At 51.9% G+C, this 17,802-nt stretch overlaps 7 protein-coding genes across 7 annotated transcripts; 3 read left to right on the forward strand and 4 right to left on the reverse strand.

Annotated features, from left to right (window-relative positions):
- Nucleotides 1-3,320: 3,320 nt before the first annotated feature.
- On the reverse strand, nucleotides 3,321-4,230 carry J4E84_006119 (uncharacterized protein; the record flags this gene model as incomplete). The annotated part of the gene is made up of 2 exons (XM_049388710.1): nucleotides 3,321-3,958; nucleotides 4,008-4,230. The coding sequence occupies 2 exons, from the start codon at nucleotides 4,228-4,230 to the stop codon at nucleotides 3,321-3,323; spliced, it is 861 nt and encodes a 286-aa protein (XP_049243609.1).
- Nucleotides 4,231-4,787: 557 nt separating this feature from the next.
- Nucleotides 4,788-5,926, forward strand: J4E84_006120 (uncharacterized protein; the record flags this gene model as incomplete). The annotated part of the gene is made up of 3 exons (XM_049388711.1): nucleotides 4,788-4,863; nucleotides 4,913-4,984; nucleotides 5,037-5,926. 3 exons carry the CDS (start codon nucleotides 4,788-4,790, stop codon nucleotides 5,924-5,926), a joined length of 1,038 nt encoding a protein of 345 aa, XP_049243610.1.
- A 1,212-nt stretch (nucleotides 5,927-7,138) lies between these two features.
- Nucleotides 7,139-9,327, forward strand: J4E84_006121 (uncharacterized protein; the record flags this gene model as incomplete). Its single annotated transcript, XM_049388712.1, has 5 exons — nucleotides 7,139-7,313; nucleotides 7,371-7,464; nucleotides 7,518-8,345; nucleotides 8,404-8,785; nucleotides 8,842-9,327. The coding sequence occupies 5 exons, from the start codon at nucleotides 7,139-7,141 to the stop codon at nucleotides 9,325-9,327; spliced, it is 1,965 nt and encodes a 654-aa protein (XP_049243611.1).
- Nucleotides 9,328-10,624: 1,297 nt separating this feature from the next.
- Nucleotides 10,625-14,509, forward strand: J4E84_006122 (uncharacterized protein; the record flags this gene model as incomplete). The annotated part of the gene is made up of 1 exon (XM_049388713.1): nucleotides 10,625-14,509. The coding sequence occupies one exon, from the start codon at nucleotides 10,625-10,627 to the stop codon at nucleotides 14,507-14,509; it is 3,885 nt and encodes a 1,294-aa protein (XP_049243612.1).
- Nucleotides 14,510-14,616: 107 nt separating this feature from the next.
- J4E84_006123 (uncharacterized protein) lies at nucleotides 14,617-15,309 on the reverse strand (the record flags this gene model as incomplete). Its single annotated transcript, XM_049388714.1, has 1 exon — nucleotides 14,617-15,309. One exon carries the CDS (start codon nucleotides 15,307-15,309, stop codon nucleotides 14,617-14,619), a length of 693 nt encoding a protein of 230 aa, XP_049243613.1.
- A 784-nt stretch (nucleotides 15,310-16,093) lies between these two features.
- On the reverse strand, nucleotides 16,094-16,807 carry J4E84_006124 (uncharacterized protein; the record flags this gene model as incomplete). The annotated part of the gene is made up of 1 exon (XM_049388715.1): nucleotides 16,094-16,807. One exon carries the CDS (start codon nucleotides 16,805-16,807, stop codon nucleotides 16,094-16,096), a length of 714 nt encoding a protein of 237 aa, XP_049243614.1.
- Nucleotides 16,808-17,396: 589 nt separating this feature from the next.
- On the reverse strand, nucleotides 17,397-17,675 carry J4E84_006125 (uncharacterized protein; the record flags this gene model as incomplete). Its single annotated transcript, XM_049388716.1, has 2 exons — nucleotides 17,397-17,530; nucleotides 17,579-17,675. The coding sequence occupies 2 exons, from the start codon at nucleotides 17,673-17,675 to the stop codon at nucleotides 17,397-17,399; spliced, it is 231 nt and encodes a 76-aa protein (XP_049243615.1).
- Nucleotides 17,676-17,802: the final 127 nt, after the last annotated feature.

Here is a 17,802-nt window from a genome sequence, read left to right on the forward strand (position 1 = left end):
GAGATCTGTGCTTCACGATATGAAGCCGCCCCCTTCTCGGCTCTCTCCCTCTTCTTCTTATTCTTCTTCTTACCAAAAGACTCTTGCTACCAAAAACACTACACTCGCTTTCATGTTTGACTAAAACAATTCCGGATGCACAAGATGATTTGTGCGCCGCTCCGAGTATCAAATCTACACGCTTTGATTATATGGCTGCGGCGTCGACTTCCTCCGAAAATTCACGAGCCTTCTCTATATGCCTGAGAAGTTTGGCCTACAGCCCTAAAACAAGCCGAGTATGGTGCAATAATCAGGAAAGCCATTCTCGCAGCTATCACCATATAGAAACCTTGTCTACCTCGCCTCTCTGCTTTCTTCCACAAAACGCCCAATATATTTCTCTAAAAACTATTGGCGGAAGTCTGAATGGCTCGCTCCTGAAAGACTCGATCTATCAGAACACGGTCTGTCTGAGCAGATCTCCAAGAATCATCGGTTCATCCGACCATGTCTCTGGTCACCATGGACTACAAACTACAAATTCAAAATACACGACGGGTTCCATATACTGTCTTATTACCAAACACAGCTCACATCTGGCCATGGTCTGGTGCTCTGGCTCTTTGGTCGCGGTTTAAGGTCCAGACTTTGGCCTTCCTCCCTCATCTCCACACAGCGACACGCCTTTCTCCAAAAGCAATGTTGATGCTAATCATGTTTCTCCAAAAATCGACCATAGCATTCCACATGTCCGCTGCTGTGCGTCCTCGCCCCGGCGCTCAAAAACAACGTTCCCGAAGTGTCATGGGAAGACGAGAGTGTCGTTGGTAATGACGCAAAAGTGGCGGTTGAGACACTTATGTTTCCGGGAGAGATAAAGCAGCATACATGGAGAACTATGTCTGTCTTGTCGCCCGCGACATTGAGTATAAAATCAGCTCCTGGCTTCTACCAATCTTCTCATCTTACGCTCGTTCCTTGCAATATCCAAAAGCTGGTGATCTTGCGGTCATGAGAGACCCAAAAGCTAGCAATGGTGAGCCCATGGCTGCTTTGCTGGCTCTCTGAAACTGGCTTGTAAGCTCGCTATGCGCTTAAAAAAGACCTGTCGATTCTCAACACGACGTGGACGTTTGCAAGACTATACAAATTTAATACATGACTTGAATCATGTGCTGGAAGTCCGAAGTGTCCTGATAATTATCGAACTTTGATGCAAGCCGCAAAAGCCAAAGACAAAGCGTTTGATGGGAGACACGAAGAAACAGTCGATCAACAAGATTATGAGAAGAGAACTAGTGTCGAAAATCGCCTATATAAACGTCTCATGGACTTGTTGGAGTTCTCTCCTTCATCATAAACTGCGGTGCTTAATTCCAAAACGTGAATTCGAAGTCCGCATGGTTTCTTGCTTCTGTCCAAACTCCAAAATGGTCTTGGCCTGCCTGATGACTGGAACGAAGCACCAAAAAGCTGATTGCCTTTCGCCATGGACCAGGCTGCAAAAAGGCGGCCAGACTCGCAACGCAATGTCCGCATAGTACTACGGACTCAAGCCATGGAGACTGCCGCAAGTTGGACTAGGTATATCAATGCCGCAAGCTCTGCAAAACCTTCTATCGCTCCCAGTTTCATGCGCAATACCCTTCGCGTACCTCTAAAACTAAAGAGTAGCCTTGGTATGGCTTCGCGCCTGGACTCCCGCTCTGAGTTCCGGGATAGCAGTCAATGTCTTCGGCACAATTCCGCTCCTTATTCTATCTTAAAGAGTTAAACATGAAATCACCCAAAAGAAGACTCGCATTTTCGCATGTCTCCTGTCAGAGAGTACGAGCTCCAGGTACTTCAACGTAGATCAAACTTGCCAATTCCGTGTACATGTGTTGAGAAAAATCCTTTCCACGTCTTTGCCATGTGAAATTGCGGCAAAACGGAATCTCCATGCGACACGATGATGGCGCTCCAGAATGTTTGGCGTCTCCGTACCATGTCGGCGTCGGCGGACGCGACCAAACCATGTCCGCGGTATCAGTTTCACGTTGACTAGATCGTCACTGTGGGGTATTGAGTCTTCCGACACGAGTTCAGTCTTACTTCTCCCTTACATTACCACCCTTTATTCTCTAAAATGAACAAGCAGCGCAGAAATGGCTCTGGTTTTCTCCAAAATCCTACGCACGAGGCTATATGCCTTTGCTGCTGCGCCTGCTCTTTCAAACCCAAAGAAGAAAACTGCAACGTTCTTTCGTGCGATAGGTCCTATCGATATAAGCAAAAGTCACCACACAGGTATGCATGTGAAACTTCGGCGGGAAGCCGAGAAAACGTACGGATCGAAACAAACGCAAAGAGATCAGATGTGAGGGAGACTTCGTACCGTCAACAAAAGATTCATAAGAGACCTCCTCGATGTGCCGCTTCTCTCTTCCCTGGGTTTCTATACCGTCTATAAAGCCACCTCTTCGCCATCTTCACTCTACCTTCCTATACCTCTACATTGCCGCAGCATTACCAAAACCAACCGAGCAAGAGATAATGTCGTCCAAAAACTTCGAATTGGATTTCATATGCTGCTCTTCCAAACAACTATACAGTCGTCTGATGCTGGCCTGGCCTTCTTCGATTAAGTCTACTCAAAAGCCAGAAACCTTGATATGATGTGGCGCAGAACTCCAAAAGCGGGTCTGGTGATGCCACGGCTGGAGCGAGTGTGGAACAAAAAGTCCTACCACATCGACAAATGTGCCTGCGCATGTGAACGAAACAGGAATAGCGCTCGAACGGACCGTGGGGGTATATTATACCTACCTCGCTGGCTCTTCCTTTTATACATTCTTCATTGAGGCCTCTCTCCAAAACTACACCATCCTACACCACATGTGTTCCGAAGCACCCCAGCCGATGGCGATGCATTTGCGCCGGTAATCTTTGATCCTAAATCACCCAACGTCATTCATAAGGCGACCTGGAAATGGGCGGCGGCGGGGATATACACTGCGTTTTGAATAAATCGGGTTGAGAAAGTAGATTTTGAAGGCCGTGCCACTGCGTAGAACATGAAAAGACTGCTCGATGTGTTCGATGTAATCCCTACGCTATCGTGATTTCATGGTATACTGATCGTGACGTTGAGAAGTTGTCGGGTGTAAAGCGAAACTGAACGTGTGTGGCATGACATGAATGAATGCGTCGTGTGTTTGAAATGATAGATAACACTGCGCTCTTGCCGTCTGAGATTCCAAATGCGAGGGCAGACAGTACATAGTAAGAATGATGACCCTGGATATCGTGTACATCCTTGAACTCCAACACGTCCGAAATCGTCCGCATGTGTACCATTAATAGAATTCCTTCCAGTTGCCCCATATGATGTCTCGTTCATACTTCTTCATGAGCTGGCCGGTGGGATCTTCACCCTTAACATGAGCCCACGCGCCCGCAAAATGCAGGACGAACTTGCCCGGCTTCCACTCGCCCTCTTCGTTCTCGAAACAGGGTATGTCCTTTGGAAAGGCGTTTAGCCTTGACTGCGGCGCCACGACGTGTCTGCTGACATATGGTTGCTCTTTGAGCAGTTGCACCATGGCGTCTTGCTCGCTATAGCTCTTGCTGTCGTCACTCTTCTCAGCTTCGTCACGTATTTGGAGTGCGCGACGGACGAATTCGAGCGATCGGTCGTGCGCGCGCACGAGGAAGGATCCGAGATTCAGGCCGTTGCAGTCGTGTGTGAAGATGTAGTCGACCTCATTCGCATTCTCGGCTTTTTCTAGCTCGTCTCTGACTACGTCGGCGACTGCGACTCCGGTGTCAGTGATGAGTGTGTCGAAGTCTAGCCACCATATCCAGTCGTATTTGTTGGTTTTGACCAGCCGCTCTACCATGTCGAACTTCCAGTATACAGGGCTGCGCGGCTCGGAGTGCGCTTCGAAGTCGGTGATGAAGTCGTAGCCGTGACGTCGTGAGTAGTCTATTGTGTCTATGCGTCAGCTTCATTCAGTGCGATTTCCCGACAAGGCTGGGCTTACGGTCTTTGTTCTTGAGCGAGAGATGGAGATAAGATCTCTGATCTGTAACAAACGTCACGACGGCGATCCGTGACGGCCTATTATCTCCTTTGGCCGGAGGAGGCGGCGGGGGTGGAGGCTCTTCATGGCTCGGACCTTGACTGAGTTGCCATCCTAGGAAGACGAGGAAGACAAGCAGGACGAAGAGCGACGGCGGTATCTGTCGCGCTGAGCGGATGAGCATGTTTGTGGCGAGGGCAGTATGCCTAATATGTGGAAAGGGTGGAGCAATAATCTCGCTGTGGCATCTATACAGCCGCACAGGACATGATTATCGTGAATGGTAGTACTCGGGATGGGAGCCAAGCGTGCGAGGTGCGCGGGATTGGATGCGGGACAGAAGGCCAAAGGGGAGCCATAGGGCCATGGTCGAGAACATGCCCGGATTTCAGCTGCGGAGGCGGCCGCGTGTCCAAGCCGGGATGGGGCCAACGGCAGTAAAAGGGTCGAATTTGAATTTCGTTGTCGACGATTGATTGCAGGTACATCCAGGCCAGCAACCCTCCGAGTGGTCAATACGAGATACGGCGGGAACCAAGTGGAGCGTTCGCCCCAGGAACGCGGTGCGGTGCCTGAGGTGACCTCACACCCCGCTGGCCAGGGTTCGAGCTCGGACCACCGTAGCCCCAGCCGCCGCCTTGTTACCAGCCACCTCTGTCTACTTTGGATACAAACATGACCCTCCGTACTAGTATCGCACCAACACTGACATCATCACGATTTGATCCTCCCTGAATCATCATGTCTGCTTTTAGAGGAGGACGTAGCGGCGGCGGCGGGCCACCCAAGGGCCAGTTCCTGAACGGTGTTTGGCACTGTAAGTCCAAACATTCCCACAAGACATGAGCACCACTGACAACGGCTAGGTGACTGCAGTCCCCGACTGCCAGCAGTACATTTCGAAACCAAGAAAGCAGGCCCGAACAAGGGAAGATGGTGTATGTTACTTCTACTTTACTGGTCAAGGGCTAGCTCTCTAACGCGCCCCAGTTCGCTCTTGCCAAAAGCCTCAGGATGCGGAGGACCGATGCAAGTTCTTTCTGTGGGATGATCAGGCGCATGCCAGGGAGCAGAGTGCCCTCGCAAACAACTCTCGCACCGAACCCGGCCCAGCCAACCCAGCTCCCACCAACCCAGTCACTCCTTCCCGACGTCAACCCTCCCCTCCACCACCTTACACGATCGAAACGAACCCAGCCGCATCAAGTCGCAAACGAACACGACCTAGCAACGATGATTTCGATGACGAATATGGCCTCGGGCAGGTTAACGATGATGATTTGAACCAGGCCATGGTCGAGGCAGAGACACCGAGCAAGGCCGCGAGGACGACCAACTTCACGACCCCTGCACCCAAACGACAGAAGCTCCCATGGCAGATGGACACAGGCAGTAGCTCCAGAATTAATGGGCTGCAGACGCCCCAAACCGACCGAAGATCCCCAGGAGACAACCCGTTCGCACCCAGACACCCAACACCAGGGGGCGCTCTCTTTACTCCTTCATCCAACGTTGATGCGAACGAGCACCGTCAGACCGCAACTCCGTCGTCTTCGTTTGACGCGACCCCCACCCCAAATCGGTTCAGAAATGCAGTGAACGACGACATCGTCAAAGACGTCTTCGACTTGCTGCAGAACAGTAGCACACGCCTCGCAGACTCTACCGAAAACGAGCTCAGAACTCTCCTGGTTCGACACGCCAAGAACACCGAAGGATACAAGAGAGGTCGCGATGTCAGTCGTAGCACAGTTAAGGCAAAGGAAGCGAAGATTACGGAGCTGACATATCGCATCAACACACTTGAAGCCGAGCTTGAAGCGGAAAAGGCCATGGTCAAACATCTTCAGTGGGAGGCACAACACGACTCGGACACCTGATCGCCCCGGAGTGCACGATCCCAACATTCGGCTTGGGCTCTATACATCAACCACAACAAGTCTGCAGGTTTCGACGGTCATGTACTCGAGTGGAGCACATTACCCAACGTCCATGATATCACTGAAAAGACCCACCCCCAGACCAAACACTGCATATGTTACCGAAGTGGTGGGCTGCCCCACTGTTGCCGACGTGCTACGAAGCATGGCTCACCACACTTGCGTCGTACGCGAAGCCAACGCGTCCGACGCGGATCGCATGGTACGCCTGAAGTCGGCTATATCGGCTATCGCAAGGGACTGTCGGGCTTTGCCACAGTTCTCTGTTCACAAAGGCACGTTGGATGAAGGGACTCACTCTTTCCCCGTGCGATGGTTCCTGAGCACGCCATCAGAGGCTGAGATTTCCCATACTGACTCGGAATTGCTTGAATGGTAAGCGCGAACCAATGCGGAAGAAAGAGCGATCGTGACGTGACAGCTGCGGCGGAACCGAGCTACGCCCAGCATTGGCACGCGGAACTCGGCAGGTAGACAGAATATGATTTGTCGGGATACTTTCGACCCCAACCATCTTACGTACGCCACGCCTTTGCCGATGAGCTTTTCTCCACACCCTCCCCGGCGGAAGCTTGGCTATCAACGGCGGTCCCCGCCGAGCCACTGGAAACCATGTTCTTGTCCCATGAGGTTTTGTGAATTGTGAGCAAGAAAACCCATCTTGCAGGAAAAGCTTGTTTTGTGTCATGGCGATTGTTAACGTCGGGGTTGCCGTAGTCGTACCCCCGGTGTAGGATCGGGTGGGTCAACCATGCGATGTGAACTGGGAAATGCAGGGAAATCGCAACCCATTACCAACAGCAACCGAACGTGGGTTCGAAGAGACTGGTACGATCTTGGCGGACGTAGTGGGGCGTTTGCTCTGAACGGAATACAAAAGTACTTCACTTCTCACATGTAATGGCTAGGTCCGCCCACAATTCACAGTCTCCCGAAGAAAGGTCGATTTGGGATCGTTGCTCTATCCCGATACTTCCGTTTTGTTGAGACCCGGCCTTCTACACCTCACTTCAACTCTCGCAAGATAGCTGTTCATACAAGATGGCGATGCGATTTCTGCGAAAGATAGGCAGCTATTTGGCGCCTCAAGCCTCGAAAAGCGAAGATGGCCGTGACCAGTGGCCCTCGAGAGCAGCCTTTCTGCTCGCTGCCATGGGCGGCTGCGCAGGACAAGGAAACTTGCTCAGATACCCGAGTGTGCTGTACAACAACTATGGCCTACAATGGTTCATTCCATATCTTCTAGCAGTCTTCCTCATTGCTATTCCGGCGCTCATCCTAGAAGTGTCAATCGGTCAAGCGTACCGTGGTGGTACCGTCATTGCCTGTAAGACAGCTCATGTGTCGATTACGTATGGAATACCAACTAACCATCTGCCGCTAGTCAACAACATAAACCGCCGTCTCAAAGGAGTCGGTATGGGGCCTGTCATCGTCAGTTTCCTTGTCGTCCAGTACTTTACTGTTAACTTGGCATGGTATGCAGTATCTCCAAGAAATATTGTCTGGCCTGTACTTACTTTGCCACCAGGATCATGAGATACTTCCAAGAAAGTTTCACGAGTCCCTTGCCATGGGAAGGCCGCATCGAGGACTTCTACTACAAAGACGTTCTTCAGCGCGGAGCAATCAACGAGGGAAGCCTAACGCCGGATGGCAATTCCGTAGCTTCATTCACCGGTTATCCCAACGGAGCTCTGATTGGTTCAACTGTTGGCTGGAGTATCTTTGTATGGTTCCTGATCTGGATATCCATCTTCCGTGGAGTCGGCATGACCGGTCGCGTCGTATACTTCACCATGGGACTACCCATTGTTACCACCATCATCTTCGTTGGCCGAGCGCTGTCTCTTCCCAATGCGAGTGAAGGTGTTGCTCTTGTTTGGAGAACTTGGAGGAGCGACCAACTCGCCTCGGGAGTCGTGTGGCAGACAGCTGTTGGTCAAGTCTTCTTCTCCACCGGTATCGGCTTCGGATACTTCACGTCGTACGCCAGTTACAACACAAAACACGCCAACGCCGTAATGGACGCTTGTCTTATTTGCGGTAGCAACGTACTTTTCGAAAACTTCGCTGCATTCGCCGTCTTTGGCGTTGTAGGCTTTCTTGAAAGGTGGCCACAGGATGGCGAGCGACTCGGCGCCTTTGTTGTGGGTTTCTTGACATTGCCTGAAGCGGTGCTGCAGATGCCTGGAGCGAACTTTTGGGCCGTTCTATTGTTCTTCACGCTCATTGTGCTCGGATTCAGTTCAGCTTTCGTCATGCTTGACGTTGTTGTCACGCTTATCTGCGACTCTGGCATGGTCAAGGCTTCGAGACCTGTCGTTGTTACTGCGCTAACCGTCCTCTCATTCTTGATGTAAGCAATGACTTCCCGCTTACTGGATGAGAACTGCAAACTGACTATGACGAATTAGGTGTCTGCCATATTGCACAGAGTTCGGCTACTACCTTCTCGATGGTATTGATCGCTGGGTTAACAACGTCGCTCTAATCTTTGTCGTCTGGAGCGAGGTTTCCAGCGCTACGACCGTGTACCGATGGAGAGACATCGTTGAGGAAACCGGCCTGCCCGCCTTTGTCATATACAATGTTGGTTTCTTCGGCGGCCAAGTCTTTGGTATCAGTCTCGCGCACGGCATCAGCCGACCCGGAGCAGGCGCCGGTGCTGGTATCGGTTTTTACTTCCTTATGGCTGTAATTGCTGTTTTCGCGGCAAAGACTCCCACCGCGCGAGCGCCTTCTTTCTGGCACCGGAATACTTTCGTTCGGAAGTTCTGGTTCCTCGCCTTCTACTCGGTAAGTCGAACCAACCAAACGACCCTGACATTTCAGTCAACTAACAAACACGGCAGGGTAATCAACTTCGTCGCGACTTGAACGTCATCGTTGGCCAGGGCAAGAACTGGACGATACCAGCCTTCATGCCATTCCTCCTCCGTTATCTCAGTGGACCCGTCCTCGCCATCATCTTCTCCTTCGCTTTCCCCGAATTCCACACTCTACGGTACGACCCAATGATGATTGCCGGATTCATCTTGTCCATAATCACTATAATCGTTATCCTGCTCGGCTTCATAATGCCGCGATACTACGATGCTTTCATCCCTACGGAACGCCGTTACGAAGGAACCGAGCCGACGGCACCGATGGAAACCAAGGGTGAACTAGCTGGCAGGCCCATTGCTGAGGTGGCAAGCGCTGAGCAAGGACACGGCGTTATGAGGGACTCGTCATCAGGGCAAGAGATGGATGCTCACAAGCATACCAACCCACCACCGTACACACCCAAAGAGCACATCAAGACGACCGGATCGAAAAAGACCACAGCTGGGATCTAGGTTTCAGTTTCCTTCTCGCGGGAGCCCGATGGATGGGCCTCAGGCGGCGCTGACAGCGCCGCATTTCCTTGTTTCTTTAGGTGGTGACTTCCTTTTAGCGCAGTATTTGCGACAATTGTGGAAAGCAACCATCATGTATGCTGAGAGCCCAATACCCAGAGCCCAAATTATGCCAAAGCAACTCGACTCTGCTGTTTGCAGCACACCCAATGCGACTTTGCCGACCCAAGTCCTGATGTTTTCGCCCTCACCACTGGAGTACTGCTGACGAACTCTTGCTGAAAATTACACGATCTATCGTGCTTTTTGAGTGACTCAGTCTTCTATACTAATCATTATCTGGAAATTTTGCGCCTAGGATTTGTAGACCAAGAGACGTGCCTGCGGAAAATCGGGCTTCTAGCGCGGTATCCACAGATTCTGAACTGCTGTTAACACGGCCGGAGTTCAGATGAAGACCCACTCGCTCGCAGAGTCTTTGCGCTTGCCTCTACACGCCTATCAGAGTACAACCCGCTTGGGAAATAATTTCGCAAGACGCACAGCTCTCCTTCTAGATGGCCCGTACCGGTATTGGTCCTCCGCAATCACGATGCCGCCCTTCCGCGTGATACACTGCATAGGGCTGTCGGTATTTCCAGATTGCTATCTATATATCTAGATGAAGACATATGCATGTCGGGAGCCAAAGGTGGACGAATCCGGGGCAAGCGAGAAGCTTGTTTTCACGTGGCTGCAGATCCGCTGACGCCAGTGCGGCATAAGCCAAGCCAGCACGCAGACAAAGAACAGTGCCTGGAGTGAGATTCCTCCTACACACACGCAATGCTGCATGCACATGTTTGCGCAAGGGTTTATTTGCCAACGATGCGGCCCGGCGAGTCAGACGGGTGGGCTGCCACTGCGCAGTTTGTGCGGAGACCCACTCAACCTCGCTCGTGGCGACTGCGCGACTTGTGCGGCCGCCACTGTCACGCTTTTGGACGATGAATCAGAAATGTAGGTAGCAATGACACATTTCGCAGAAAAGGCTCGAAAATTCGGGTTTCACTTATATCTGAGGGTTCCAGTATCGTGTTGTGTTTCCTTGAACGTTCCTTCCTTCGTCCACGCCCAGTCGCTTCCTTGATTGCTTTGATTGCGCGACGACAGCCGTTGGCTACTACCCCGGAACCGGCGCCCACTGACATCTATCAATCATCGCCTGAGCAAGAGAGTCATCCACCCGATTGATTGAGGAGTACCGACATTGTCGATATTACACAGCCAAGGTCACCCCGAACGCGAACCAGTCACCATGTCTCCCGCTGCGCCGTTACCCAGATTGCGCGATCCTGCGGTGAACGGCACCACAACGACGACATGCTTTATTTCTAATCTCCACTGCCCGTCATGTGTGGACGGTATCCAAGCCTCTCTCACCGCGCTCTCACCGCCGCCACAAGACGTATTCGTCTCCATCGTTTCACATTCAGTGGTCGTACGCCACGCCGCTTCTCTCAACCTTGACGACATCACCGTCTCGCTAGAGGCTGCGGGATTCGAGATACACAGCGTGTTTCAAGATACCAAGGCGGTCCGGAGTCCGATCGAGGTTAAGAACCCCGAGGGTAAGAGCAAGGAGTGGCACACTAGCTTTGAACGCGCTGTCAATCACTGGCTACATCCTGCTGCCGACCTTGAAGACTCACACGACGACATGAAGAAGAAAGAAATTCACCTAGCTCAGTGCGAGCAGTGCAAGAGAGAAGGTGGTGGGGTTAGCTTGCACGGCGACGAGTTGCTGCGATTCAAGCCTGCGCCTATTGTCACGACTTCACCCAGAGGTAGCTCCGATGGCTTCTCGTCGCCTGAACCAAAGTCGCCTTTATCCGAGGCCTTCGTTGCTGTTGACTCGCCTGCGGCCCTACAAGTCTGCAAAGCAACGCTTTCGGTTACCGGCATGACATGCAGCTCCTGCGTTTCTGCCATTACCCACGCGGTCCAGGAACACCCATGGGTCCAGACAGTCAATATCAACCTCTTGACTAACAGCGGAGTGATAATCTTCAGTGGCAAAGAGAAGTGCGAGGAGCTTGTCGAGACGATCGAAGATTGTGGGTTCGATGTCGCAGTGGAGAAGCTCGAGGAGGTGCAGACCACATCGCCCGGAGCTGTAGCCGCGTCGAAGCAACAGAGCGAGAGGTGGCACGCAACATATTCCCTCGGAGGTCTGACATGCTCCGCCTGTGTTGGAAACGTCAACCAAGCGCTACGACCCCTCACCTGGATTGAGAAGGTCGATATCAATCTTATCTCGAACAGTGCGACCATCATCTTCAGAGGCAAGGAACACCTGCCAGAGATCAAGGAAAGTATCGAGGACGTAGGATACACTGCCACTCTCGATCAAGTTGTTCAAGACGGGGCCACAGTGACCGACACCATCGAGCGTTCTGTCGCGATTCGCATAGATGGTATGTTCTGCCACCACTGCCCAGACAACATTACCCGAGGATTGCGGGAAGCGTTTGAGGACGAGCGCAGTTTTGTGGTCGACTGTCCATCACTATCGCTCGAGCAACCCATTCTGCATATCAGATATGTACCGGACCCTCCTCGTTTCACGATCCGAAAGATCTTTTCGAGCATCAAGAGCCTCAACCCAGCGTTCCAGCCTTCGGTCTTCCACCCTCCGACACTGGAAGAGCGCGCGCGCGAGATGCATGCGGAAGAGCGGAAACGTATCTTGTTCCGCCTCATTCTATGCATCGTGGTTGCGATTCCCACGTTTATCCTAGGAATTGTCTTCATGAGCTTGATTAGCTCCGAAGACCCTATACGCACATACTTCATGGGCAAGATATGGGCCGGCAACGTCACTCGATTAAGCTGGGCACTATTCTTCCTCGCTACGCCTATCTACTTCCTCGCCGCTGATACATTTCATCGGCGTGCACTGAAAGAGCTGAGATCAATGTGGCGACCAGGAAGCCGGACCCCTTATCTGCACCGCTTTACCCGTTTCGGCAGCATGAACATGCTCATCTCACTCGGTACGACAATCGCATATCTGGCATCAATCGTAGAGCTCATCTTGGCTGCCACGAAGAAGTCTTCTGGTTCCATGAACGACTCTTACTTTGATGCAGTAGTCTTCCTGACGATGTTCTTACTCATCGGCCGGTTCTTGGAAGCTTACAGCAAAGCCAAGACTGGCGATGCTGTCACCTCGCTTGGAAAGCTTCGACCAAACGAGGCTGTCCTTGTCGATACAGAGAAAGGCGATACTAAGGTCGCTACCGACCTTCTCGAGGTCGGTGATGTCGTTCGAGTACACAATGGCACTTCGCCACCGTTTGATGGAGATATTATCGAAGGCAGCACTAACTTTGATGAGTCTAGCTTGACTGGCGAGTCGCGTCCGGTCAAGAAGACCCAGGGTGATACTGTGTTCTCCGGTACAGTGAATAAAGGTTCACCCGTCAAGATCAAGGTTACGACAGTATCGGGTACTTCCATGTTGGATCAGATAATTCATGCCGTGCGTGAAGGGCAGTCACGTCGCGCACCGGTCGAACGCGTCGCTGATACTATCACTTCGCATTTTGTACCTTTTGTCATCGCCGTTGCCATCGTCACCTGGCTTGTCTGGCTCATCCTTGGTACTACTGGTGCGATACCGAGCGATTGGAAGAATGAATCTGCTGGCGGCTGGGAGCTTTGGTCTCTTCGCTTTGCCATTGCCGTCTTCGTCATCGCTTGTCCTTGCGGTATCGGACTAGCCGCACCCACTGCGCTCTTTGTGGGAGGTGGACTGGCCGCCAAACACGGTATCCTGGTCCGCGGTGGTGGTGAAGCTTTCCAAGAAGCCAGTTCACTCGACTGCATCGTCTTTGACAAGACTGGCACCTTGACACAGGGTGGCGATCCAGCAGTAACGAACCACAAGTTCTCTAACGGTCAGAACGCTGCAATCGTGTTGGGTATTGTCAAGGCATTGGAAGAGAACAGCAGTCATCCTATCGCTCGAGCGCTAGTCTCTTTCTGTAGCAAGGAGACCCACGATACACCTACAGCAGTCAACGTTGATGAGGTGCCTGGCAAGGGTCTCAAGGGCACTTTCAGGGTCGATGGACAAGACATCGTGGCGATCATCGGTAATGAAAGCTTCATGGCTGACCACAACGTCCCTATCCCCGCCGCCGATGCGTCATCCCTGCAGAAGTGGAAGTCGCAGGGAGATTCGGTCGCTTTAGTCGCCTTGTTTCTACCACGAACTGGTGAGCAAAGTGTGGCAGAGCAGTCTGAGCCATCGGACACGTCGGAGGCCCTGTCACTCGCCGTCACTGAAATTCAACCTGCGTCATCCTGGCGACTCGCATGTAGCTTCTCCATCGCGGATCCGCTCCGTCCCGAGGCACCAAGCGTCATATCAGCCCTACACGCACGCGGCATGGACGTCTGGATGCTGTCTGGTGACAACCAAACTACAGCCAACGCTGTAGGCGCGCAAGTCGGGATCCCGACATCGAACATCATTGCCGGCGTCCTCCCAGACCAGAAAGCCGAGAAGATTAAGTACCTTCAGCAGACCCTCACCAAGCCGCACAAATCTGTATTCAACATTCCCTTCCTATCCCAGAGAGACAAGAAGCAAAAACGCGCAACTGTCGCCATGGTAGGTGACGGCATCAACGACGCACCCGCTCTCTCCACCGCCGACCTCAGCATAGCAATCGGCTCTGGTTCTGACATTGCCCTCTCGTCTTCCTCCTTCATCCTGATCAACTCCCGCCTAACAACTATCCTCACCCTTCTCGATCTTTCCCGCGTCGTATTCCGTCGCGTATACTTCAATTTCGGCTGGGCGCTCATCTACAACCTCGTCGCCATGCCCATCGCCGCAGGCGTCTTGTTCCCAATCACCACCGGCGGCAAGCAGATGGACATGCATCATAACGGTATTGGTATGGAAGGCGGTATGGCGATGGAGGATACGGGGAGGAAGCATATCAGACTTGATCCTGTCTGGGCCAGTTTGGCGATGGCGTTGAGTAGCGTGTCTGTGGTTTGTAGCAGTCTGGCGCTGAGGAGTAGGGTGCCTGGTGTGGGGTTTAGGGTTAAGGGAGGAAAGGAGGGTAGGGATGGCACGGTGGATGGTGTGGAGAAGCAGAGGGTGAAGGATGAGGAGATGGTTTAGGGAATAGTCAGTTAGCTGGTAGTATGGTGTGGTAATGGTATCCCTATTCCGACGAATTCTCTAATAGCTGTCTAACATCCTCAATCAAACTGCCCTGCAACTCAATACTATTCCTCTGCCAAACTCGGCAATCCCCTATCCTTAATCTCGAGACTCAAGTTCTTTTCTACCACTGCCCACCCCTCTCCCGCCTTGTACTTCTTCCGTCTTCCAACACTAATCTTCACATCCTCTTCACCCGTCTTATGCAATGAATAAGACGTCTTCCATTGCCTCTCAGCAAGAAATAGGTACTGGGAACCCCAGTAACCCTCGAGAAACGGGGAGGGCTTGTAATACCAAGGCACTTCCTTGCTCTCTCGCTTTTCTTGTGGCGGTACTCCAGGGTACCAGTATTCCTGGGGCTGGCTTTGCCCCGTCGCATTCCTATACCAGAAGTAAGGATCGGGTATTATGATTGGAAGAGATATCTCTTCAGTGTCGTTTGCACCCTCGTCATCGGCATCGTACGCTGTGTCTGGTGTCTCCTCCATTTTTGCGACTTTGGCAACATGTCTTTGTTCGTGTTCTTGTGCGTCTTTGTCCTCGCTTTTGACGTTGTCTTCATCTTCGCTCGACGAGCGTTTCCGCTTCGGTGTAATAGTGAAGGAGCGGATTGGCGTGGCGAAGAGGAAGGAGGGGGAGACGGGAGAGTTCTCACGGACTTGTCGTACTTTGATTTCCCAGGCGCATTTGGAGCGTGGGCTTGGAATTGGTTTGTTGGTGGATAGAGGGAAGGTGGGCGCTTGCTTTGGTGCCATCTTTGTGGTTGTTTATGTGGGTGAATGTAAGGCAATAGTAGGAGAATTGTTGAATGAATTCGATAGGCTTTACTAAAATGTTGGAGTTAAAAGGATTCTTATGTGAAAAGTATATGAGTTTTATATTTGAAAAGCTATGACTGTGCCTATGATATGTTTGGTTCATTACTCTTAAAGGACGGAGAACAAATCTGGGGGCTACATAGTGACCATAAATTTTTGTATCAGCCTAAAGGAGAGGTATGTCGTCCAGCCAGTATACAATAGGTATACGCTGAATGGATGGGCTGGAGCTGACAAATGTGGGATGTGGAGCGGATAAAAGAGTTGGGCGGCGTTGTAGTCGCCCGGGTGTGGTATTGCAAAGATTTCTACCATGGGAATCAACGTTGTAGTCAGCAAAGGTCGCGCACAAAGTGTTGAATATTATCTGTGTTGCTGGAAAATTTCGAATTCTTCGGGTTCGTGCCTAGCACCTGGAGAAAGTTGAAGTGATTGTTAGTATAGAACAGGGTCACAAATGTCTGCGCGTGTATCGAGATCATATCTATTGTAAATCAAGTGCGATGCTTTCGAGAACATCGCGTATCAATTCTAACTGTTGTGTAATATAAAGAACTAGTGTGAAGCTTTTCCCAAGTCTTGCTAAATGCCAGTGATGGTGCAAGATGCAGGGAATGTCTCCATGCCACACCATCGCGATGAATTCGAGAAAGCACGTTTCCTAGGGCCATATGGGGTGAGTCCCCTTATACCATCCTTTCCGCTGACCTTCATCCTCCCCTTAGTCTTGCGACCATCTCATCGGGTTGGCGCGAACACCCTTCGCACCAGACCCCGAGGCAACAGCGCCCCTGCTATTCTTCTTCGCCTCAGCCACTCGAACAGGCGGACCCTGGCGTTTCTTGTTGTCCCTCTCGATTTTCTTGATCAGGTCGGGGGTAATCATGATCGGCTTGCGGGGGCCGTGACTGCGTTTGGCCTTTGCCGGCTTGGGTGGCGTGGAGTCGTCGACTTTGACGGTTTCGACCGTGTCTGATCGATGTGTCGACGAGTCTGTTGGTTCTTCAGAGATTGCCTCGAGATAAGAACTTGCGAAGGCAGGGGCGGGAGCCGAGCGACGAAGGGATGCGGGTACAGATGTGGACCGCGCAACAGGCCTCAGGAAGGCAGTCGGGTCCACCTTCGTTGTGCCTTCGATGCCTTCCTCATAAGTACTGGAGGGAGCGATGGCGATGGTGGATGATGCTCTGGGAGGGGAGACTTGGACGAGAGACTCCTCGGATTTCTTCCCGCATGTCGAACACTCTGACTGCTTTCGTGTGTTTTGGGGGGAGACAATTTTACGAACAAAGCTGAACCAGCGCCTAACAGACGACTTGTCTTTTCGTTGGACGCGGGTGGAGGCCTTCAAATCGGCTTCGTCGATGGTAGTGCTGCTGTCGGTGCTCGCGCTCAGCCGAGCAAGGTCGGCGTTAGTGGTGGTAAGAGAAGCCATAGCTAGCGATGGGATGTAAGATAGACAGAGGAAGTCTTATATGTGTCTGAGGAAAGTCATATAGAAGAAATTTCCAGGCGCACAGCTAATTTATGGATGCTACCGCTCTTTACGCTGCCACCTTCAGACGGTCACGCTGCACTAAGTGATGACTGAAACCATGAGGCTCGTAGGCTGCGAATACATCATACGTAATTTGGCTTTGTAGTAGAGCACCTACTGTTGGCTGAACCAGATCCACATGGCGATATACCGAACTTTGAGTTCGCCAAGGTCAGGCGACAGTGATCGTGGGAGACGGCCCAGGGTTTGAAAAGGATCCAGAGCCAAGGCGCACTCGTTAAACGCAACCATAAATCTATGAGTCGTGAGCATTAGGTAGCGAGAGGCAAGTGCATGTGGAAGGCACAAAACACGGCCAGTGACCTGATGGCTGCGAATGACTGCGATGGAATACCAAACCAATTCAAGACAACTCTGTGGGCCGAACAAGATCATATGGTTAAAAAGTGGTATTCCCTGAATGATCCTATAGCGCCTGCCCAATGCCCATATTCTTATACACCAATATACAAGGTCGTGTGTTTCGCTACTTCCGCGCTTCGACTGCCTGCTGGAGTGCTTGGGTGGTGCCCAGTGGCTGTGCGGCTCGGTCTAGAGGCTTGTCCGGTACGATGACATCCTCGAACTCATCCTGCGAGATGGCATTGATGGTGTATGTGTCTATGCGCAATTAGTCAATGCTCTAGGCAGAGAAGGCGTGTACCATACAGATGCCAACCACCAGGGTGCAGATAGCGAAGCCGGTGATGGTGTTTTTGATCAGGTACGGCGCGCGGGTTCGCAGCAGGGCCGGCGATGCCCGCATGCGGTCGTCATAGTAGGTCGAGCGGAAGGGTTTGCTGTCGGCGTTAGCATACACCCTCGATGTACATGCGCAATGCCACTTACTATCCCATGTTGGCGTGCTGAGACTCTCACTGCTTTGCGGGGAA

The sequence above is a fragment of the Alternaria hordeiaustralica genome (assembly GCF_023758085.1).
Source record: "Alternaria hordeiaustralica strain BMP 2776 chromosome Unknown scaffold_11, whole genome shotgun sequence".
NCBI classification, from domain to species: domain Eukaryota; kingdom Fungi; phylum Ascomycota; class Dothideomycetes; order Pleosporales; family Pleosporaceae; genus Alternaria; species Alternaria hordeiaustralica.